This window comes from Lutra lutra, chromosome 1, assembly GCF_902655055.1.
Source record: "Lutra lutra chromosome 1, mLutLut1.2, whole genome shotgun sequence".
NCBI lineage: Eukaryota > Metazoa > Chordata > Mammalia > Carnivora > Mustelidae > Lutra > Lutra lutra.
This window is the reverse complement of record NC_062278.1, coordinates 25,782,767-25,807,804: the sequence shown is the minus strand read 5'-3', so window position 1 is coordinate 25,807,804 and position 25,038 is coordinate 25,782,767. Positions and strand designations below refer to the sequence as shown.

The window sequence follows — 25,038 nt, the reverse complement described above, 5'->3', positions numbered from 1 at the left end:
AAGTTGCTGAGTTTCAGTGGGAATGGATAATCTACATTTCAAGTTCTGGGGAATTCTTATATGTGAGGATAAAAGTATTCTTAAGAAGAATATTCCTGGGGCACCTGGGTGGCTCAGTCATTAAGCATCTGTCTTTGGCTGGGGTCATGGTCCCAGGGTCCTAGGATCAAGCTCCACACTGGGCTTCCTGCTCAGCAGAGAGCCTGCTTCTCTCTCTTGCCCCCCACTTTGTGTTCCCTCTCTAGCTGTCTATCTGTCAAGTAAATAAATAAAATCTTAAAAAGAAGAAGAAGAAGAATATTCCTGAAGGCATTTAAAATAAAGTTACAATAGTATTGAGCTACTTATAATAGCAAAATTCAGAATGCCAAAATATTATTATTTCAAGAGATAGGCTTGTTCTAGGGGCTTTCTCATATATTCTTTCATTTAATTTCAGGATATTTCTGGAGGACTGAATTTTACACAAGACAATGAAGTGGGCTAGGCTTTCAGATAGATCTAACCCAGTCACGGATAAGTAGGATTACTGACTGTTCAGGATTATAACTTTTTAGACTGCATAGTGCTTTATAGTGTAGCATGAGAAAAAAATCCTGAGTGGGAGATAAACGAGCCTGTCAAATAATATCAGGTATTTACTGAGCTCTCTGAACCGTTGCCTGTAACAGGAGGGGATTCCTAAAAGTCATGCGTTTAAAACCTAATGAGAGCTCCCTCTGCTGGCTGAATATTTACTAGTTGTATGCTTGCTTAGGTCCTCAAATTCTTCTCCAAGATAGATAGATAAACATGATCTATGCCCACCCACCAAGGTCTATCTTGCACATACATAGAGGCATGCAAACAATCTATAGAGACAGTTGACAACTTCCAAATAGGTCTGAACATCGGTCTAAAGTCTGTGAGTCAGCATCTTTCCTTTTCATAGGTCAGCTAAAAAGTGAACTTTCCTGCTGACACCATTCTAATCAGAAGAGAAAAACAATTTAAAGAAGTCTTGGTTCAGCTATAGTCAGCTATAAGTTGTGTAAAACCTAAATAACTAAAGGCTAAAAAAGGAAGCTATGTGAGGAAGTCAACATTAATGTGACTCTATTAATAACACAAACTAGAATTAGAGCTCACAGCTGGAGAAGAAAGAGAGAGCGTGTGTGTGTGCTCACAAGGGTCATTTCATATAGAAAGAATACTCTTTAATTTTTTTGTGAATGTAGATTAATGGACACAAGCTTTCATGTAGAAATTATGCTATTAAAAGTTCAAGTTGGTGCTGAGGTGAAGTGCGCTGGGCTTTTGGGCTCACCATCCCTAATGATGAGTGATGACTAAAACTACTTATAGGCCTGAATCCTAGATGGATAAGGACAGATTAAGTGATTGATTCGTCCACATTTTTTCCACAAAGGCTTTACATTTATTTTTCAAGTTAGATGCAATGCCAATTTTAAACTATAAATAATGAAGAGAGCCAAGAAAACTGAAAAATGAGAATCTAGAGACTTAAGAAAGTTAGTGACATGGAAGGTTAGTTGAGACTAAGGTTCAATTAACACAAACCTCCATGATATTGAAAAGTAAATATGCAGTTTGATTGTGTGTCTTTCAGGCAAATTTAAAGAATTAAATCAGTTCTAATACAGAGGCTCATGCCATGCCTCTAATACTAAGGCATCATCCATATTGACTCAGAAAAAGAATTCATGGCCTTATAACTTATTTTAGGACAAACTTTGTCACACTTACATGATATTTCTATGGTTATTTTTGGAAATGCTCTGCTATTATTTTACCATGAACATTATTAACTCCATGACAGTAAAGACATTTTCTGATTATTCAACTCATCTTACATATTCTTCTCCACTAAAGTTTATCGATCATCGTTAAATAGGCATAAAGCTATGTGCCTAAATTTGGCATTCATTATTCTTTTTGAAATATTAAGCAAAATCACCCTTATTACCTCATGATGGCACACTTGTATCATATTCTCCCTGAAAAGGTTTTGAAAACTGTCTGAAAGCCATAGCAAAAAAGAATTTTGCTTTCTTCTTCTTTGAGTAACTTAGTTATATAAAATAGATTAAAAAATATTCTGTAGCCTGCACTTTCTTCCAATATGCACTGAGTGCACTTCAAAGTATGTAGTTAAACTTTGAAGGTTTGAATTTTATCAAAGAACATTTGAATTGGGATTGCTTAGTAGAAGCCTCTTTAGTCAAGTTGCCTTTTTTCTGACCTGGTCCTGGAAAACAGGCCAACTGCCTTTTAAAGTAAGTACCAAGTGGTTAGGTAACTTTTCAAGCTTTGTTGTTATTGGAGCGTTCATCTTCAATTAATAGCAAGCAAGAAGAGCAAAGTGTAGCAAATTGTAACTATAACCTTTATACATTTCAGGAACTATAATTGTGTTCATGGTCTGTTTTGATAATGATCACAAACAGCACCAAAAATTGTTCAATTCATGCCTTCTATTTAATTCTTTAAGAATTAATTATAAGTTAGAGTTATTCAAATAGTTCACCTTGCTTATCAATATATCTTTACAGTTATGTGATAGTCTTTCATATATGTTACCCAGCTATAAAATGAAGTCAAAGAATGAATATATATAAATCACTTTGAGTCATGCTTGGCATAGAGTAAGTACTACTTAAGTGTGAAATAATAATAATAACAATAGTTGATAATAATAATATTAACACTTAAACAGATGGCAAAATTTACAAATCATGAATATTTTATTCCTAAGACAGGAATTTATTCATAACTGATTTCTATTATTCACAGAACTATAACTCCAGCACGTTTTTTTTGTCTATTTGTTGCTTCTACGTCAAAGGCAAACAAAAGGAACAATCAAAATTAAGGAGTGACAATTACTAAGTGAGGGACCATTGAAATGGCCAAAAAGAGTAAGATTGATAATATGGTATAATGGTGAAAAAACATGAAAGAGCATTCAAATTCATAATAGTTTGGAGTAGTTTAATAAAGGATGAAAAACAATGACATTCTCTTCCCTCACTTATGACTGACATTAATCACAGCATTCTTTCCATAGTCATCAAATAGAATTCCACTTAATTAATATTTAATATTGCATAATATAGTTTAAGAAAACATTAATGTAATTATTTATTAGGTTCCATATTAAATTATAATCATGAGTATCAGGATATCTCATTCTCCAGTAGTTTCTGTTATCTCAGAGATGTGTATGTGTGTGTGTGTGTGTGTGTGTGTGTGTGTGTAGACAGGGACGGAGGATGAAAAGGCAGTGGTGAGAGAAAATGTGGACGGCCTTACTTACCACAAGTGTTATTGTCTTCATCAGAACCATCTGGACAGTTTAATTCTCCATCACAAAATAAATCAATTGCTACACACTTTAGAGCATCAGCACAAGGACTAGAACCAGGTGGACATTCTACGGAGATATTTCCTTTAAAATAAAAAAAAAGATTGATTTTATAAGTTTTTTGCATAGTAAATTTAATTTCCAAACATATGTATAATTTTGGATACTTATTATGTATTTTTCATCATTTAAATCTTTACTCATAAGTATATATTTCAGTTTCCAATGTAAATGTTTATTTCATTTAGTCATTTGTAAATGTTTAAAATATTAAATTTTGAAAAGAAGATATGTATTTCTTCATCGATGTTAAATATAAATGTTTAGTTTGTTGGTTTTAACCTTAATAAATCAATACTACTGTTTGGACATTTAGCTACTAATGTTTACACCTCCTAGAACTGTTTATACGTGTTTAGTGGGGAAATTTATTGGAATGATTTTTATATTATCTGGAGTATCTAGTAACCACTGCCTTTACTTATAAACTTATTATTTGAAAATATGGGGGCTGAAGTCAAAGTTTGCATTCTGCAGAGCAAAATTTGTCAGCAAAAGCATTTTATAATAGAATAAAACACTTAAAATTCCCACTGCCTGGCTACATTGAGCAGTGGAGAAACCCAATCGCTATTTCCATTCAATATTTCTTTGCTTCTTGGGTCAGAGATTCTTCGTGGGAAAGATGCAGACATTCCCCTGGAGAATTCTATGCCATACTCTGACCGGAATCTGATCAATTTGCTGTTCTCAGTCTGTCTTGTCACCTGCCTTCTACAAGCCTACATATAGAGATGCACAAAGAAACACATTTTACTTCTAGAAATTAACTTGGGAAATTTAACTGTGAGTCTTAAAAATGTCATATTCTGCACTGCACTGCCATCTGCTGGGTTTTAAAAATATATTTGATTCTGAAATTTCTCCTTGAGTTCCATGAAATTAATTTGGAAGATAAAAGTGCTTGTGTCAATTAATCTACCAAGGTAATACCTAATTAGGAACATTTATGGACAGGGCTGATGGGCATATATTCATCTAAATTAGATTTTTATAACTGGCTCTAATTAAAATGGATATAAACCACTGGGAAATTCATGGATCACCTAATGTCTAAAATAGGACATGATAAAGATCAGAGCCATTCCCAAAGGACAAACTACCCCCATTTTAAAATAATAAAAAAGAGTGATAAAACTGATATTGAATAAACCTAAAGCATATTATAGCTGTTGATATAGATGAGATACTTATTGAGAGTCCTTAATCATTGAGTCCCTAATCTATTAAAGGCATAGTGTTGATAGTATTCCATAAATGCTTGCTAAATAAATAACAAAAAGTATTATTCTAGAAAATCTATATCTCATTTTAACAACAGTTAATAAAATTCTACATATTCAGCATTTAAAAGAAGAGATTTGGGGTTATAGCCAGGAAGATGTATAATTTTGTCTGTCCTACCATTCTCACAGGAACTGTGCTTCAAGATGGTCACCCGTCTGTCTGTGGTTTACTGAACTCTACAGATTGAACCTCCAAAACCACACTTGCACGTGGTACCCAGTGGGATCTTTTGATCTCATTAATGATCATTCATTCACTCCACAAGTGTTTATCATCCATTTACTTGTGTCAAACATTTTTGAGGAATGGAGATAAAAGGGTGAATAACAGAGCTTCTATTCTCACGAAGCTTAGAGTTTAGTGAAAGTCTGGTTCATTAACTATTTTTTTAAAAGAGGTATAAAAAAGTGCTATGGGAACACCAAAAATTAGTCAAGGAGTCTTTTTCTGAGGCAGAAATTGAAAACGTCTTCATACTAGGTTTTGAAGGATGGTTAGAAATGTACCAGGAAGAGAGATGTATGCAATGCATATGACAAGACCACAACGATGTACAGAGAACAGATGAATATAACCTATCTGGATGGTAGGATGTTTGCGAAGACCATGGCAGGAAGGGAGTTTGGTTTCAAGTGTAGGAGACCTTTTTTTTATTTTTGTAAAATGTGAGAAATATTTTTTCTGTAGGTGATGGCATTGAAAGTTTTTATTTGTGTGTGGTATGATCAGTCCATGTTTTGTTAAGGCAACTCTGGGACCAAGCAGTGAATCATGCAGAATAAGGAGACAAGCTAAGGAGTTGTTTTTATGGTCAAAGTGAAAGTGGTAACAATTGGAACTCTGACTGGCTCTTATTAGTGGATAAGAGTTGGAACTTCACACTAGTAGAGGAGATGGGGCATGGACTCAATTGCTATTTTACGAGTAGAATAGATGAGTTTTAGTGACCAGATGTGTCCCTGACTAAAGGGAGTGGAAAGGGGGATGCTAAGAATGATACCTACACTTTTGGAGTGGCTAGTTGAATTATTTTATGGTAATTAGTCATGATGGTAATTGTAAGAGGAACCCCTGGTGGGATTAGAAAATGACTCTAATTGGAAGTATTTTGAAACGAAGATAGAAATATGAGGTGCTTCACTTTGGGTTGTACTCTATTTTTCCAGACTCTGTTTCCTAAACAGTTTTCAGCTGCCTTAGTCCATGAAGAAAGAGGAGTTTTTCATATTGAAACCAATATGGAAAATATAATTGTTACATTAGCACAGTACATCTGGGGATTTTATCAGGTTGTGTTTTTACCTTGTCTTCTGTCTTCCTTTCATCTCATTACATAATATATGATGACCATTTCCAACAAAACCATTCATTGAAACATTACTTGTTACAGAAACTAGCCAGATGCTGGTTTTTAACAATGGCCTTCCATTCTTAAAGCTAGAGTTCTTCAACTTGTATATTATTTTCTTTGCCATTTCATTCCTTAATTCTTACTCTGGTGTTTCTCCTTCTCTAAGAAGTCTGTACTGTACTTCTCAATAGAAAATTTCTAGGAAAGGTGTTAAGTAATTGTATTTAAAGCAATGTACACAGACAACATAATAATTGATTTTGTTTATCAGAAGCTGAACAGATTGCCTGAATATTAATTACATTATCTTGAGTGGTGGGGAAAAATTGTGCATGTATTTTTCTATCTATCTGGTATTTTATCTTTGGGAAATTAATTCTTTGGCATTTTGTGAAAACTACTATTATTTGGGATTCTGCAAATGCAAGGTTTTAATTGTCCAATTATATTTATACCATAAATGATTCAGTATAAACTCAATGTGATTGCTCCAGAATGACCCAAAGTCACAACAATTTTCAGTGATTTGCAGTGAGGAAGCTCCTGTGTTTGCCCTGTGCGTGGCATTGGAGAGGATAAAAAGACAGAAATCTATCATTTTTTTTTTCTTCCAGACCAGTTAGGAAGAGCATTACCTACAAGATAATAATTTGCAAATCACGTTTTGGAAATCTTACATTTTTATTTTTCCTATTATTCAAATGGGGAATAGAATGCTGGGTGGACAAAACTGTTTGAGATACATTCAGCAACAAATCCTTATAACCCTCAGCAGTGAACGTGGAGTCTCAACCCACGAATACCAGCCTTTACAGATGAACTTAACTTCTCTACACTGTATTGGAAAAATAAATATCACCTTGCAGAAATTCTTATCAATTTTGATATAACTAATTTCATCTTTTTTTAGTTGGCTGGCCAATCCAAATGCAATTACAGTGGAAAGATACTTGAACAGTTCGGAAGCCACGCGCATAGGGATGTTTTCAAGTAGAGGAGTGTGCTTAGCAATATACATGCTGTTCTCTCCAATGGAGAGAAAGAAAAATAAAGTTACATTGTCTTAGTCCTTGGGCAATTCAGCTGAAGAGTATAATTCTACCTTAGCTTCTCTTGACCCAATTTCATGTTCTTCACTCAATCAGCCGATTCTTTTTCTTTAATCCCCAAGCCCCCCCACATAGTAATATTGGAGCAAGATTGCATTTTGTATGAAATCGAGAAAGCCCACAATAGTGAAACTTTTGTTTTTCTGCAATCACTGCCTGCATAGGAAGCAACAAAAGACTGGAACAAGCTATATTCTAGAAATCCTTCAAGCATTTGAATGATTGCCCAAAACAGCCCCTCTTGGCACTCTGTAGCAGCCAAGAAATCAATCAGCGTAATTCGACCCTGGTTCCCATCTCCCTCCTCTAGTGTTCCAAACGGGTTAATAAAACTTTACAGTAATTGGTAACAAAGGCAGTTGAACAAAAGAACATAATCCTCATGGACTTTGTACCTGCTATCATACAAAAATTCTCTTTGGCAGAATTTATAATAGTACTAATGCCAGGTATATGATGCATGCATTTGTTGATTTTTCTCAAACTCTGTCTTCTAGGCATATAGATGAAAATAAATTTAACATCCCTGAAAGGCATATTCATAATAAGTTACTGCTTGGAAACTGTGGTTTTCAAGTTTAATTGCCTTGTTCCCCTCTGTAAATCTATAGTATCTCGCTGTAGGAGAGGGAAAACTGGGAAGGATGACTGGGGACTCATGGATCCAGTAAGAGGAAGTACGAGATGTTGCCACTTCCTTACCTTATTATAATTCTTTGAGGTTTGATTAAGGTTCAATAGTCTCCAATAAATGGAGTGTTTTTGGTCAAAGGAATGATCAGATTTAAATAAGCATTACCAAACACAATTATCTTGTTTTAACACTAGTCTTATTTTTTAAATATTTCTTTTTTTAAAATTAACATATATTATTTGCCCCAGGGGTACAGGTTTGTGAGTCATTAGGCTTACACATTTCACAGCACTCACCATAGCACATACCTTCCCCAGTGTCCATAACCCAGCCACCCTATCCCTCCTCCTGACCCCGTAACAACCCTCAGTTTGTTTAGTGAGATTAAAGTCTCTTATGCTTTGTCTTCCTCCTGATCCAATCTTGTTTTATTTTTTCCCTTCCTAGCCCCCACGACCTCTTGCTCTGCCTCTCAAATTCTTCATATCAGAGAGATCATATGATGATTGTCTTTCTCTGATTGACTTTAAATATTTCTTTAAAAAAAAAAAAAAGCATCCAAATGCTTTTTTTTCCCCCTAAGTCAGAAGGGAGAAGGAAGGAATCTAACTTTGTGCCAGTCACGAATTCAGACAATACTATTATCTCTCTTTTAATTCTCTCTATTATTCTCTCTCTATTATCTCTCTCTTAATTTTCATGATCATTCCCTAAGATCTATAATTTAATCTAAAGTTAAAAAAGAGGAAATAGCTTGCCAAACACCACATATAAAGTAATCGGTGGAATTAGTTAATGATGGATTTGCCTATGCCTTTTCAATGATAGAGAACTGAATGTTGTGTTTTGGTTTTCAATTTACATATCAAATGCTTACAGTGTGAATAGGGCTGACTCTGGACTGATCCCATCCCTGTAGCTCACATGTAAGAAAGGAGATTTTTGCTTCACCTCCCATGAGAGCAAAGTATGGGTGAACTAACACTCTCATGCTCTTTGACCCCCATTCAACATCTCCTTTGGCCAGAGGAAACTGGCATAAAGTTCAGCCACTTCTTCCATTTTTGACAAGTTCGTCCTCAGGATAGTAAGGGAGGAACACTTACTTTTTAAGTAAGTGTTTAAGAAACTAAGACTTTCTTGCTTTAACACTGATTCCTGTCCCTCCCCACCCCACCCCCACCCCCAACCAGTCATTCCATGTATTTCTCTTAGGACACTGTATACACCTGAGATGTCTTCAGTATTGTGGTTCGTGTGAATCACTCAATGAATCAATAGACAATTGAAAACAGACACTAATTTGGATATTGGTTGCTGACTTTCAAAGTTTGAGAAAGATACTTCTCAAAATATGCTCCAATTATTTTTTTCAGCTTATTTTTAGACTGAGGGAATTAGCCATTATCAATCCTCAAAACATTTTTTTTTTTTGAAGTATGTTGTAAGGTGGTTTTAAATACTGTTAAGTAGGGGTGCCTGGGTGGCTCAGTGGGTTAAACCTCTGCCTTTGGCTCAGGTCATGATGCCAGGGTCCTGGGATCGAGCCCTGCATCAGGCTCTCTGCTCAGCAGGGAACCTGTTTTCCCTTCTCTCTCTACCTGCCTCTCTGCCTACTTCTGATCTCTGTCTGTCAAATAAATACATAAAATCTTCAAAAAAAAATAAATACTGTTAAGTAATTTTCCACATTGGAGAGGAGACTCTGGGATCAAGAAGAGTTTTATTTTTTACTATGCTGGATTACTATATGAGTTAACACCCAAACACAACTCCAAGCAGCCTTTTCCTACCTTAACAGTATCTGGATTTGGAGGTGTGATGGATTGGTTCATAAAGGATTTTGATTAATGATTTACATATCCCTTTGGTTTTCAAACACCAGGCCAACCATTTATTCAAGAATTATTAAGTCTTACACAGAAGGGCATTTATAGTTTTATAAATGTAAAACTTGTACACATATAACATTTTGTATGATTCTAATAACATAAAAATGGCAGTGTTAATTTAGGAGCTGAAGATCTATACAATATTAACTTTGTGGAGTTTATCTGAAGAAGTGAGGAACACACCCAGGTCATTCAACATGAAGACTAAGTTAGGACCAGAAAAGGCAATTTAGTTGACAAGCAGATAGACAAAAGCACAGTAAACAACTAGTAGGAATCCAGAGAAACTGACACATCAAAGATATGTCTGGAAGTTAGCACAAAGTAGCCACTTAATGAGAACTTGTTGCTTGAGTGAATTCAAGGCTATTTTGCTGGGTTAGCAAGGCATATTGTGTTGAGACAGCAAGCTTTTCTACCTTGCATGCAGACAGAATAATCAAAGAAAAAAAAAAAAAAAAACCTTCACATCTGATGAAACCTATATCTCTTCTGGCAAACATTTTGATCCTATTGGTGGCATTCTTAGCAACAGATAATAACCAGGGTTCTAACAGCGGACTGGAGTGAGGTCAGCTAATCCAGGCATTAGCCTTAAATACTTCTGCTCACTTTTGGTGAAATCTTAGGCTTAAGCTGCAATCTTTTATGCTCCAATTTTCTTATCCATAAAATAGGAGTAATATTAACTGCTGTGTTAGCAGAGAACTCTTAAGAGCCTAAAATAAAACATAAGTAAAAACTTTTTAAAAGGTATAAATAAAATTAATACTGACCTGGAGTTGACAGAGGACTGTGGGTTGTTAGCTTGCTTGTGAAAATAAATGGAATTAAGACAATTATTATCTTTTTAAACTGATTATTAGAACTTCATTGTATATTTTCTCTGTTTAATACTTAACCTGAGAGTTTTTATAGTTACTGTGAATTATGATTATCTATTAGCTTAAGGATATGTCATTTGTATCTGGATCTAAGAATAAATCTTTTATGTTTTCATTGATTTTTAGAATTGTAGAGCAGAGATTTTTAGATTTTAAGTCACCTTTTATTTTCTAAGTAAAGAAGCTCATGTTATTCAATTATGAATAACTAAACACAAGGATTCATTAATTTCTCAATGGCTTTGGACTTAAATGTTCTAGGTTAATCTGATGTTATTCGAAATAGAAGGTTGGGGGACGCCTGGGTGGCTCAGTTGGTTGGACGACTGCCTTCAGCTCAGGTCATGATCCCGGAGTCCCGGGATCGAGTCCCACATCGGGCTCCCAGCTCCATGGGGAGTCTGCTTCTCTCTCTGACCTTCTCCTCTCTCATGCTCTCTCTCACTGTCTCTCTCTCAAATAAATAAATAAAATCTTTAAAAAAAAAAAAAGAAATAGAAGGTTGGGATATGCTTAGACCATGGGCTTTGGACTCCAGGGGAATTGCTTTTAATTCCCAAGTTTGACACCTAATAGCTGTGTGACTCAGGGCACGTTGCTTATTACTTATTTCTTTTTAAGTGGAAAAAATATTACATCTCCACAGCATCATTCTGAGAATTAAATGAGGCAATGCTGGTAAAATGTACTACCTGGCCCAAGTAGATACTTTAAAAAAATGTAGATCTTTCCAATATTATAAAATTGCTCATGATACTAGATCGTACCAAAAGTAATATCTTTATAGTATTATAACAATCTATACTTTTAGAAAGCATTTATGTATAAGTTTGATATTTAGAATGAGTCTGAAATATTTGGAAACAATTTATTATTTGCATTTTATGGGAAGCAGATTTTCAGAGGAATAAAAAGATGTGCCCAGTGTTTCTGGTAGTTGGAAAAGCCTGGATTGATATTTAGGGTTCCTGACTTTAAATTATTTTTCTACAACATAATAATTTTACACTTGGAGATAGATTAGGATAATTTGAAAATTTTTGATAATTTCCCAAAGCAAACTCTTTTCATAGTGGTGTGATCTTGGTGAGACAAAGTGAAGTTCTAAGTTTCATGAGCAATGATAACCAATTGTAGTTAGAAAGATGGGATAACGGAATGCTGGAACAGAACAAAGTTAACATTCAGTTTTGGATTGTCCTTTCTCAAGAATACAGTACGTTCTGAAGTCATTGTTTGATTATCTTTTTTTTTTTTTTAAAGATTTTTATTTATTTGACAGACAGATCACAAGTAGGCAGAGAGTCAGGCAGAGAGAGAGAGGAGGAGGAGGCAGGATCCCTGCTGAGCAGAGAGCCCGATGGGAGGCTCGATCCCAGGACCCTGGGATCATGACCTGAGTCAAAGGCAGAGGCTTTAACCACTGAGCCACCCAGGCGACCCATCATTTGATTATCTTTTAAATGTTTTTTCTTTCTTCATTCCTAGTAACCTTAGAAATATTATGGATTCATCTCCAAAGCTTCAGGATTTGAGCCACATTTTAGGATGCTACACACTCACACATACACGCATACATAGGCTTACACACACCATACATGCATACAAATGTATATAGAGTTTAAAATATGAAAGGAACATTGAAATTGGAAATGTATGTCTTTGGCATGTGTAACTAGGCATTATAAAATCTGCAAGATTATGAATTACATTGTTCTTAACCAAATGTAAACTTTTATTTTAATATGAAGAATAAATGTCTCCTCTAGGGCTATTAAAAAAATCCTTTTATAATGTCATGCAGTTTGATGATCACCAAGTTATATTTTTTAAAATGCCATAAGTTCTGACCTGAAGTTGTTGCAGGACTTACTGTAGAGAAATTCCCCAAAGAGACTGGAATAAAGTAAAGTTGATTTCAAGTTTGGTATTATAATATAAAAATATTATGAAACAGTGAGTGCAGTTTTAATATAATTAAAGGGCATCTGTTCTTTTAGAGTTCCCATTTTATCCTAACTCATGCTGGATGTTTCTATAATTATTTGATTGCAATACATTTGATGATTTCCAGAATCTCTATGTTCTCTCAATAAAATTTACCTATGCAAAAAACTTGCTTTCTTTTGCTCATTTAAGAAAGATACCTATTCATCATAGTTATATAGGATAATTTATATTTAAGACATGTACTATAACATTGCACACCACATCATGTTAAACTTAGAATCAATGGTTTTGCACTGAAATATATGGAAGATATCAAAATAATATTGCACATAATAATAGCTACTGAGAACAGAGTCCTATTTAATCATGAAGTCAGCTTTTCACATAAAAGGTAAAAACTAGCTGTTTTCCTTTAAAATGTTTAATAGTTTTAAAGATATAATGACAACTATGAAAGATATAAAGGAAATCAAATCATACCTTATGAAAAATCCTCATCTAGTCAGTTTGTTTTTATTCAAAACTGTATTTATGGTAAGTATGTGAAGAGTTATAGCCTCTTCTACTAACTAGGTTGTTTGTATTTCTTAATTTCTGCATTGTCTTGTTCTTACAAGATCTATAGAAGCTTCATAAATAATATATTGTAGATAATTGATGAAAAAGATAACAAAATAACATAAGAGTTTTTCATAAAGATTTTCATATTTTACTTTCTTACTCTGATTTGCTGTAAGCTATACAAAAATTCATGGTATTCATAAACATGTCATCCAATTTTAAATGTAATAAATTTAAAAAGCCACACATGACAAGTAAATATTAAACTTATATATCTAAAATTAAGCTTGGTATCATGTTTATGAGTATGTCCTAACATAGTTCAACAAATTAAATGTAACTTCAATGTGTGGAGCATATTCTTGAGTTGATGTTGTGATCTGGTTTACAGCACCCATGGTATTTATTCTAAGTTAACTCGAGGATATGCTTTTATTGAGTAAATAAATATTTTTCAAGACCACCCCCAAAGAGCCCATCTATAGGGAGTCATGAAAATAAGTTTCAGCATATCTGTTAATTCATTTGCCATTAAAGACCTCTAGAAACTGATGCATGTTCAACTAAAGATAGTAAGAAACCAAGTTTCTGGAAGAAAATGACTATTGAGAAAGTATGGATCCAGACCGTTCAGAGATAAAACCACTGTAAGCAAATGAGTGTAATGGATAAGAGCACAGACATTGGGGTTAGACTACCTGGGTCAGAATCTTCGATCTAAATAACTGTACGATGTAAGGCTATTTATCAACGTTATCTGTGCTTTGGTCTTCTCATCCCTAAAATGGGGGGGAGCGTGGCAGTAAAGACACCATGTAATACAATTAGCATAAGGGTTAAACGCGTCAAGAAGTAAAGCACTTATTCTAACTTAGAGTAGTAGCTTTTAGCTCATCTGAATCAAAGATCTCAAACAGTCTTCACTTCAGCAGTTGTGCCAGAGGGAACTAAGTCATCACTAGAGGAGGCTTTTAAGAGCATTGGTTGCCTTCTCATTACACAGTGCAACAGGATACAACAGGAGGCTCAATGAAAGAGAAAACTGTGCTTGATGAAACGATACTGTAAGGAAAAGCACCAGAGGTCTGCAGCTTCAGATCTACTATCACAAAATCAAAAACAAATCAAAAAACGTCAGCATGGTTTTTATACATTTGCTTTAAAGAGAAACCTATACTGACTGATCTCATTCTGTAGTAAAAAAAATAAATAAATGATAATAATAAAATAAAATATTTAAAGACAAAACTGCTTAAAAGTTTGTCTTTATTCCATTTGATGTGGATATCTATATATTGATTCATTTTCTAAAGCCCAACAATTTCTAAATTCCAAAACAAACTGGACTCCAAGGTTTACAGATAAGGAATGATGGGCCTGGCAAATCAGTAGTATTGTTCTCAACCAAAATGGAGACATAATGTAAATGTTGAACTAAATTGAATGGAGGACAACTAGAATGGAAAATTTAGAACAACCTAAGCATTGATAGATGTTATTGTTCTGCTATTATTTTTGATGCCTCTCTCTCCCTTTGATTGATTCTTATTTTAAAATTACTTATTTTAAAAATGAAGTTTTATTTTTTATTGATAAATATCCAGGATGAATCAAACCCGTTAACCTCTCTATTTTTCCCTATCCTTCTTTTAAGTTCCTAATTAGAGAGTGGACTTGACATTTGACTTTGTAATTTAATAATGCCCATGACTCTATCAGAAAGTAATGAGGAGTCACTTACTGTTGGATGGTTCCTGCAAAGTCAGGGTGTGCTTGACAAACACCAAGAATGTGATGAGACCCACAAACATGTATGTATACCAATATTTTCATGATCTTTTTTGATATTTTACAAACTTTTCCTGACTGATATTTTCCTTCAAATATGGTTTCTCCATATTTCACATTTCTCATGTAAATGTGCCACCTCAGGCAATAAGACATGTTCCTAAAGTCAAGGACGATCCCACTGCTTCCCTAGTGTATAGCTAGAATTTTAATTTCATAGCTTAATGATTCAAAGAAATCAAATAATGTTCACAGATACCTGTGATATCTATGCTGTTCAAATCAATATGGAAAGTGACCAGTTGGCTGGATTTATTTGCTTCGATGCCTTGAATCAGTTCTTCTTTTACATTTTCATCTGACACCCACTGGGCAAAGAAAAGGTCAAATATAACTATAATGCTGCCATTTCTGCAAAGCAAAAGATGATATAAGAGGGAAAAGTCAGCCTTCATCAAATGATTTGTGCTTAATTTGTGTAAGGTGTCTTTGAAAATCTCTATAGTTCTCACCTTATTACACCGTGTAGTAAAACTTGATAGGTTATGTCAAATATTATCTTTATTTTATAGGTGGAAGAAAAAGAAATTGAAAGACTAAATATTTCTCTAATAACACAGACATATCCAGAATTAGAATCTTGAGTTTTCTGCATTAGAACCCTAATCCTCAGGCCATGTTATTCCCAGGGTTATCTGTGTCAAATAAAACACAATCACATGGTATCATGATGTTTACTCTTAATTTACTGTTTTAAGGAAAGAAAAGTGCAGATCTGTAATTTTTCACAGGTGATTTTTAAGTAAGGAGAAGTCTAAGAGAGTTTTACTGATTTCAGAGAAGTTTCCTATATATATGTTTATATATATATATAAAGGTCTGATAGCAAGCTTAGAGCAACAAATCTATATCTACCCTTTCTTCTTTGTTCTTAATATAAAATATCAAAATATTTCAAGGGATAAAAAGAAAGAAGACATATACACTTGGGATTTGGGGTCTATTCAGTCAGTCTCATGGTCAAAAGCTGGGATTATTTTGCCTACATTATTTCTGACCAGAACATTAGAATTCAGTTATATGGCCCAAATCATATTCCTTTTTATTTGCTCCCTGTTTTGAAACATACATTTAAAAAGTTTTCTTCTTGGGGCGCCTGGGTGGTGCAGTGGGTTAAGCCGCTGCTTTCAGCTCAGGTCATGATCTCAGAGTCCTGGGATCGAGCCCCGCATCGGGCTCTCTGCTCAGCAGGGAGCCTGCTTCCTCCTCTTTCTCTGCCTGCCTCTCTGCCTGCTTGTGATCTCTCTGTCAAATAAAAAAATAAAAAATCTTAAAAAAAAAATAAAAATAAAAAGTTTTCTTCTTTAGGGATTTGTTTACAGTTTAAAGAAACATAAAAATGAACAAATTTTTGGCCCAAAAGGGCTACTTGAAAGACTTTTGCTCTCCTGCCCACACATGTGCTTGGCTTACAGTATTCTTTTAGGGTAAAACACTTAGGAAACAAACTCTAATCCTGATCTTCATTGTATGCCCTTCAGAAAGCTGGGGGCTACTCAGAGCACACTCAGATCCTAAAGAGGAAGACTAGGGACAGTGAAATTGTGGATTGTATGTTTGCTGATTCTGAAATTTGGGCAGTTACATTCATATCCTTGTGGTGTCTGTAAGTTAATGAGGTTCTTCAAGGACTTCATCAATTCTAAAAACCCTCTTTATCTATTTGTCCATACCACTACCTTAGAGTGTAGAATATATATATATATATTTTTTTTTTTTTCGCCAGAACTATATATAGGATCAGAACATTCCTTGAATATCATGGTAGATGGCATCGCCTCTAGGTGTGATAGTCCTCCTTTAAGTCTATGCTACTATCCAGGTTCATAGTTTAGCAGAAGTGATTCCTTTCTACACAGCTGGTTTTTCATTTTTGAAATGAACTGGCTTACTCTGATATAATAATTTCACATTTCACCTTTATTAAATAGATTAGGGTAAAAAGTTAGGATGTTTAACTTTGCTTAAATCATAGTAACCAAATCTTATAAATGAGAAGGTTCCTTAGTAATGGTTTAGTTCAGGGTTCTCCAAACTTACCCATACATACATGGAACCACTTGCTTTGTATGTATCATTACTTTGATAATGATACATGTTGTCACACACTATTTTTTAATCTACTTTTCCACTTTCACTAATTTTTCCATGCTGGCTGATCCCTAATTTTATTTGAGAATAATCCTCTATTTTCTCAGGAAAGGTGATTTCTCCAACAATTCCTTATGTCAATAACAGTTTTATTCATGGGCATATGACTGAGACTTGAATAGAATCTGAGGCGACAACCATGAGAAACTTCAGGAAAGTTTGTCCATATCTAACTGGGAAAGGCTCATAGCAGACTACTCTTCTTTGCTGAACATTATCATATTTATATATGATTGCCGGAACTGCCATTTCCACCTTAGGACCATGAGACAAGCTATGATTGACAAGCTAAAGATGGCATAGTAAAAGAAGGAACTAAATTCTTGATTATATGATTGTCATTGTACCATTGAATTAACCTCTGCTGAAACCTTCAGTTTTCTTGTGATGTCAGATGATAAGCATTTGCTGGCTGTGGCATTTTTAGTCATGTGTTCTGTTAATTGCAGTTTTAAAAATCCTAAGTGTCATACAACTTCCAGGCTTTATTCCATATTTATTTAAAGAGAAGCTCCAGGAAATGAAGATTACTCTATTTTTTGCACCTGATATTGGACAACAATGTTATTTTAGCAATAAGGAGATTGAGACTCAGACTAATGTAGGTAACTTTGCCCAGAGTTATATGCTTATTACTGTTAGTGATAGGAATGAAATACAGAGACTCCATTTCCCCAGATGCATTTCTACATAGTTCCTATTTCCATACCACCAACACTGCCACTATCAACACCATGGGAACTATTTGTCAAGAGGAAAGACAATACAACACATTTACTTAGATGCATGTCCAGGTTTTTAATCTTACAATGGTACCAGATTTTTATATCCAAAATAGATAGGGACAACAGCTAGTTGAGCTTTGGGGGAAGAAGGGATAGGTATTTTTTCCTTCCATAATTTTGAGAGATAAAATCTTCTCTTTTCTTTTCCTCTCTTTCTCCCTCTGCCTCTCTCCTTTCTCCTCTCTGACATTCTTCCCCCTCTCCTAGTTCTCTCTCACCCTTTCCCCTTTTCTCCTCTTTCCTCTTCTTTTAATTATGTCTCCTTAACCACCCTTTGCCCCCAAATATTTAAATCTACTATGGACCAAGATTAAATACATTTCTCTATCTTCATAACTACATTTTAATTTTACCGTTGGTTACACAGCAGATAGTTTAAATTCTGATAAAAATCTCAGTTCTTTCTCTCTCTCTCTCTCTTTTTTTTTTAAGATTTACTTATTTATTTGAGAGAGAGTATGAGTGTGCAAGCAGGGATAGACGCAGTGGGAGAGAGAGAGAAATCTTTAAGAGATTCCCCACTGTGTGCCCAGCCCTACAGAGGCTCCATCCCAGATCGTGGGATCATGACCTGAGCTGAAATAGAGTTGGCCACTTAACTGACTGAGGCACCCAGGTGCCCCTCAGTTATTTCTTTATGTAATTTCCTCATGTTTAATTTGACTGAACACTTGCCTTTATTTTGTTAGAGTTAGGGAGTAAAGAGGTAAGGCATCTTTGATAGAGAAAGTACAAGTCTGGAATTTTCCTTCCCTGAATTGAAAGTAACTAGACTAGTTCATTCTCAGGCACAAAACATTTTGTATAAAAGATGTATCTTCTTGGTTGCAAATTATACATTGCAGTCAATTATGTATACTTTGGAAGGACAAGAGTTTCATATTCTATATCCACATACAGTTTTATTTGTTTTTTTATTTTTACAATAACTTTTTGTTTTTTTTGTTTTTATTTTAATTCCAGTAAATTAATGTATATCACATAGAGTTTTATTTTTTTGAATTTCTTTTCTCATTCACTGTAAAGGCTGAGATAAGAGACATATATGTAGAAATCAGGAAAAGCATAATAAATATTTGTGTTTTACCTAATGAGAACTCAAAAGCTGTTATTTGATTAGTTGGATACTGATCCTGATCACTGCTGTGAGATTGATTTTATTTATTAAAGTAAATGAGAATTCTTCCTTTAGGAAAACAACAACAACCACCTAAGAATGGCTATTTTCATTTCAAAGTACTTATTTCAGCGGAATATCTGTTTTCTTTTTTCTTAAAGCAGATAAATTCTATCATTGCACAGAAAGCCTGTGTGCAATAAATCAAAATGTTTCTTATCTCTTATTTTCTTAATGATATTGATAACCTCTAGGGTTGCTGAGTAAACAAAAGTCTCGTTTCCTAACTTTGTGACTCGTCTGTGCTCAAAGGGCAAAATAAGTCACATATTGCCACAAAGGGTGAACAGCATTTTATTAAAAGAATCAACTGCTAAATTGCCCAAACATTTGGGCTAAATGCCCAAAACACTTTCCGTAAAGCATATTGTTCCCAGAGGAGAGAGCAAACTCACAGAGTGGCCACACACACACACACACACACACACACACACACACACACAATTTAACACACAAACATCAAGTAATGTTTTTATTTTTATTTTTTTATTTTATTTTTAATTTTTTTAATTTTTAATTTTTAACTTTTTAGAGTGTTTTTTTCATTATTTTATGTTAGACACCATACAGTAATGTTTTTAAAAGGAAGAAAGGATACCTTGATGACTCAGTTTAGTTTTCTGACTACTCTAATTTGACCATATACCCATGAATATAGGATGAGTTGAATTGAAATCAGTAACCAAAAGGAAAATAGGTATTTTAAAGGATTTTTGATATACTTTTCATAGTTGACGTGGTAGTTAGTTGAGAACTTACTTTTTTCTGTTGCCTGATTTTATCAATTGGAGTTTAAAATAATTTGTAAATAATTCACTGGGTGGCTCAGTGAATTAAAGCCTCTGCCTTCAGCTCAGGTCAGGATCCCAGGGTCATGGGATCTTGCCCTGCATCATGCTCTCTGCTCAGCAGGGAGCCTGCTTTCCCCCCCTCTCTCTCTGTCTGCCTCTCTGCCTACTTGTGATCTCTGTCTGTCAAATAAATAAATAAAATCTTAAAAAAATAATTTGTAAAGCTAATTAGGAGTCTGCCACTTTATTCTGAATATGTCATTTTATAAATGATTATTTAAATAAACCTAATTGTTTGCTTGTTGCTTTCTTTCTTGCTTCTGAATTTTTTTTCTATCCTTCTCTTCTCAGTCTCCCAGAGAGCTGAGACTTATAATTTATCTTACAGACATTTTCATCAAATTCCTTTGCATGCAATGCAAAAGAGTTCAAAAACTGACTTCTGATTTAAAAATAGTTTAGCTACATCCGGGTATGAGTATGTCTTCAATGATAAAGTGAATTATTTGTAAATCATTATAAAATATATACCAAGGTTTAGCTACTACATTGCTTTTCTAGGTAGCTATAAAGGAGGATAAAGAAATAATTCTCAGCCCGAATAATTTATAGTTTCCAATATAGTGATTTTTACCATCTAGAGAAATAAAAGAGTACTTATTAAACATCAGAGAAAATGCTGGGGTTTTGATAACCCACCAAGACTGTGTATAAAATTCTATATTCAGCAATTTTTCCCAATCTAGTGAAAATAAAGTTATCCAGATTGTTGTAAGCATGTGGATAGGAAGAATTCCATTAGCACAACTATCCTAATAAATTCTGCAATAGACTCCAGGCTTTGTATGGATGTCACTGGGCAGAGCCTGATATAAGGAGAGGCAAGTACCTGGGATACCTCTTCTTCAGAAATGCAAAAACCTTTGAGAAATCTGAATTAATGATTTAATGCTGAGCTTCACACTCGATCCTCTACAAAACTGGAAAAGGGAAATTGGATCCACACACTCCAAAATAGACAAATTGCTTAAAGTGGCCAAAAAAAAAAAAAAAAAAGTCTTGTATGCGCGTTTTTATCCTCATGGAGTATTGAATAAATATGTTAAAAATACCCCTTTGAGAAAGACAAAAAACAACAACAAAATATACAAAAACAAGCAAGTATATGGATAAAAATCTTTCCTAAGAGTTCACATGTCTCCTTCCAGTCCTGATATTGAGCCTATGAAAGAGATTTTCAGAGATAATAAGCCCTGGAAAACAAGAGTAGAAGCCTCTGTACAATAGGTAGGAATGAAGGCAGTCGGTGGGTGTAGGGCTGTCTGGCCATGGGAACCAAGATGTCATGAATATGCAATGAGATTAAAGAATGATGAGTTGTAGGTAGATAAATAGATGAGAAAGAAGAAAAAAGGAAAGAAAGAAAGAGAGGAGAGAGAGAGATTTATTATCTTTTTGTTCTTGGTGTTTTCATTGTGACTCCGCTGATAGAATTAGTTTTGTGACAAGAAATGGTGAGGCCCTGAGTTTCCTTCTGCTCATGAAATAATCCTCATTTGACTTGTTACTGTTTTTCTAAGCATGATCTCTGACTTTGACTTGAACTTCCTTCCTCTATTTGGCCACTAAGAAGGAAGGATTCTTTCATTAATGTCTGTACTATTGTCAAGAATGGGTATCCACTATCTTTGTCGTCAGGCGGTCTGACTCAGTCGTCTGTGATCCGAGGTAGGAGATTAGTCTTTCTGCGTAGTTAGACTCCTTGCATTTATCCAATGACCTAGAGTTCCTTATAGCTTCCATTTGAGAAAAGGTTAAACGTCAGGCTCCTGGACTTTACATTGCACACCCTCCTGATGTCTCAACATCTTGGTGGACACTCATGGACAGCTAGAAATATAATTAATACGCTTCTCCCTTTCTATGCATTGCATGCATGTTTACAACCCATCCTTAGAAGCCAGGAAACACCAGTCCAGGTCACCTCCTGCAGGGGTTCTTACCTGACACTCTAGCCCCAGTAAGGTTTGTCCCCAGTCTGCTCACTCAGTGTCTTGTACCAACATATAAAGTAACAATTGTCATACCATCATATAATTGTCAATTTGTCTCTCTTGTTAGACTATGAGCTCCCTTGGAGTAAAGAACATGTCTTTGATATCTGTATTTCCACAGCCTAGTTAATGTCTATCTCAGTGTATGTGCTCTTTATATAAAGTTCTAGAAAATAAATAAACCTTTCCCTTGATACCAGTTGTTGACATATTGAGTACTATGTTAGGTGCTACATGTTTTCTTTAACTTGTCCTACAGATATAAAAATAAGTATACTCTTACAAGGGCATTAACTTTCGTTAGAATAGAATTTTAATTAAAAAAAAAAAAACTAAACAAGCTCTCTGGAAGCATAGGAGTGTTATGAATTCAAGAGTCCCTTAGGTTGGAAAGGCGGGTGGTGGAAGGCTTTGTGAAAGATCCAAGACACAGTTTGAGAAGCAGGAGACAAGACTACCTACAGAGAGGAGAAAGGGATGCTATTTCTAGTACAGGAAGAAGAACTGATGCAGCATACAAAGGTGGAAATTCATTTATTCTGTAAAAAATGAAGAACTACAAAGAGGATCAGTGGGTGAGAGCCAAAGAAATAGACATGGTTGGAAATAAGAAATAATTTTCTAGCAACTGAAGTTAGAAACAAACAAACAAAAAAAACCAACAGTAACAGTGATGCTCACAGCAATGTTGAAAATGGATTACTAATTCTTATCAGATATCCTTGTATGAGGGAATCAATTCTAAATTGTATGCATCTCTTTCTTTTGTTGGATGACAATGAATTTCCAACCAAGGCTGTGGGCATTCCAGTCTGAAGCAGGGAAGCAAGGGCTAGATGACATCATTTAAAATCTCCTTCTCTCTCCTATGACTTACAGTGTAAATGGAATGTAATGAGTGAATGTCTTCCACATGTTCAGAGCACATCAAACTCTATCGTCATTTGCATACATTCAACCTCAACCCCCTCCATGGGTCTCTGCAAGATTTTACTCAGGAGAGAGAAACATGTTAACATAAGATAAATTACCCAGAGTAATTATTTGCACTAATATGAAAGTTTATGCTGTGCCATTTTTCTCACAAAATCCTCAGGAAAATGTTGAAAATTTTAAATGTTCCCTTTTCTTCTAACTGTAGGACTCTAGCAAATGTTAGTAAATATTAGCAAAAAGTCCCTATTTTATTATTCTGTGTTCTTTTTATCAATAGAAAATTTTTGAGCTATACTTACTCAAATTGTAAAATTCTTGAGTTTTTATATTCATTTTTCAGATTACTTGTTTGAAAGATCTCATCCATCTAAAAAATAAGTTTTAAAAAAGCATATTATATTTAAGACAAACTTTTGTTAAACACTTCAAACAAACTGACCTTTCTGTTCTGATTAGAATTGAATTACAGACATTTTTTCCTTCTCTGTGGGGATGGGACTCAAACATTTAAGCTTCCTGGGCATATTACATTTATTTACTAATTTTCTCAAAGTAAGAAAATGGATCTACATATCTTATGGTAGTAGTTAGTGAAACTATGTTTTGAAATTTTAAATAAGCTGAAAAAAGACAGTCTCCTACCATTTGCTGAAGGTCAAAAGCAAGAATTTTGAAATCCGCTGAGAGTTTGTCTTGTAAATTAGGATTGTATGTTGCTCCAGATGTTATTTTCAATGTCCCTCTGGTTTTGTGACTTTCTCCAAACACTGCATCTACATGAATGAATTAATAAGAAATAAAACACTAGAAATGTGAGTTATGAATAAGAGAGAATATGCACATTCCAGCTAATACTCAGAAGTAATGTTCTTGCTTCATGTATTGATGTGGTAGTTCCTGTTTTTTCTTTACAGACTTCATGTTCCATTATTAGGTGCATGTGTGTGTGTGTGTGTGTGTGTGTGTGTGTGGTTATGTGGTTGTTTTACAGAATTAAAAATAATCTTCTTTGTCCTACTAATTTGTTTTTCTTTCTTTGAAATCTACCCCACAGTCCAAGCTTCCAAGTGTGTGTGTGTGTGTGTGTGTGTGTGTGTGTGTGTGTGTGTGTATAACTACTGAGATTCCTGTTGGAAGATAAGGGATAAACATTCACCAATTTTGGGAAATGATTCAGGGATTCATGGTGAGAAATGGACCATTAAAAGTTTTAAAGGTTCTGTAGTTGCTTTCAGATACTTCTTGAACACCTAGCATCCAGGGACACTGTTGGTTTTCTACAATGGATTGCTGTGAAGGTTTCAGTGTGTGTGTTACTTTGAAACATAGACTTGAAATTACTTCCTTTATTCTAATAATGATAAAGTTGGCATGTATGACATTTTGCCTTAGTGACCGTTATTATTGGAGAAGATACTGAGAATGTCGCAGAAAGTGTATTAACTCAATATAAGAAAATGTAAGGGAAAGGTAACAAATTGAATATAAATGTGGGTGATAAGTTGTGCCATCAAGTCTCGTGTAATCCCTTTAGCAGAATATCTTTTTAATGGAAAAAAGATAGCCTCTTCAATAAATGGTGTTGGGAAAATTGGACAGCCACATGCAGAAAAATGAAATTGGATCATTTCCTTACACCACACACGAAAATAGACTCAAATGGATGAAGGATCTCAATGTGAGAAAGGAATCCATCAAAATCCTTGAAGAGAACACAGGCAGCAACCTCTTCGACCTCAGCCGCAGCAACATCTTCCTAGGAACATCACCAAAGGCAAGGGAAGCAAGGGCAAAAATGAACTATTGGGATTTTATCAAGATCAAAAGCTTTTGCACAGCAAAGGAAACAGTGAACAAAACCAAAAGACAACGGACAAAATGGGAGAAGATATTTGCAAACGACACATCAGATAAAGGGCTAGTGTCCAAAATCTATAAAGAACTTAGCAAACTCAACACCCAAAGAACAAATAATCCAATCAAGAAATGGGCAGAGGACATGAACAGACATTTCTGCAAAGAAGACATCCAGATGGCCAACAGACACATGAAAAAGTGCTCCATATCACTCAGCATCAGGGAAATACAAATCAAAACCACAATGAACTATCACCTCACACCAGTCAGAATGGCTAAAATTAACAAGTCAGGAAATGACAGATGCTGGCGAGGATGCGGAGAAAGGGGAACCCTCCTACACTGTT

General features: G+C 34.7%; 1 protein-coding gene across 2 annotated transcripts in view; it reads right to left on the bottom strand.

The window, feature by feature from the left end:
• Window positions 1-25,038, bottom strand: part of TMPRSS15 (transmembrane serine protease 15) — a 118,035-nt gene that overhangs the window by 89,971 nt on the left and 3,026 nt on the right. For both annotated transcript variants that reach the window (XM_047721687.1, XM_047721679.1), the window contains exons 2-7: window positions 23,477-23,607; window positions 23,134-23,201; window positions 15,140-15,291; window positions 12,433-12,477; window positions 10,474-10,509; window positions 3,317-3,448 (exon numbers count right to left, since the gene is read on the bottom strand). In XM_047721687.1, the coding sequence (XP_047577643.1) occupies window positions 3,317-3,448; window positions 10,474-10,509; window positions 12,433-12,477; window positions 15,140-15,291; window positions 23,134-23,201; window positions 23,477-23,607 (564 nt within the window). The remainder of the gene's footprint in view (window positions 1-3,316; window positions 3,449-10,473; window positions 10,510-12,432; window positions 12,478-15,139; window positions 15,292-23,133; window positions 23,202-23,476; window positions 23,608-25,038) is intronic.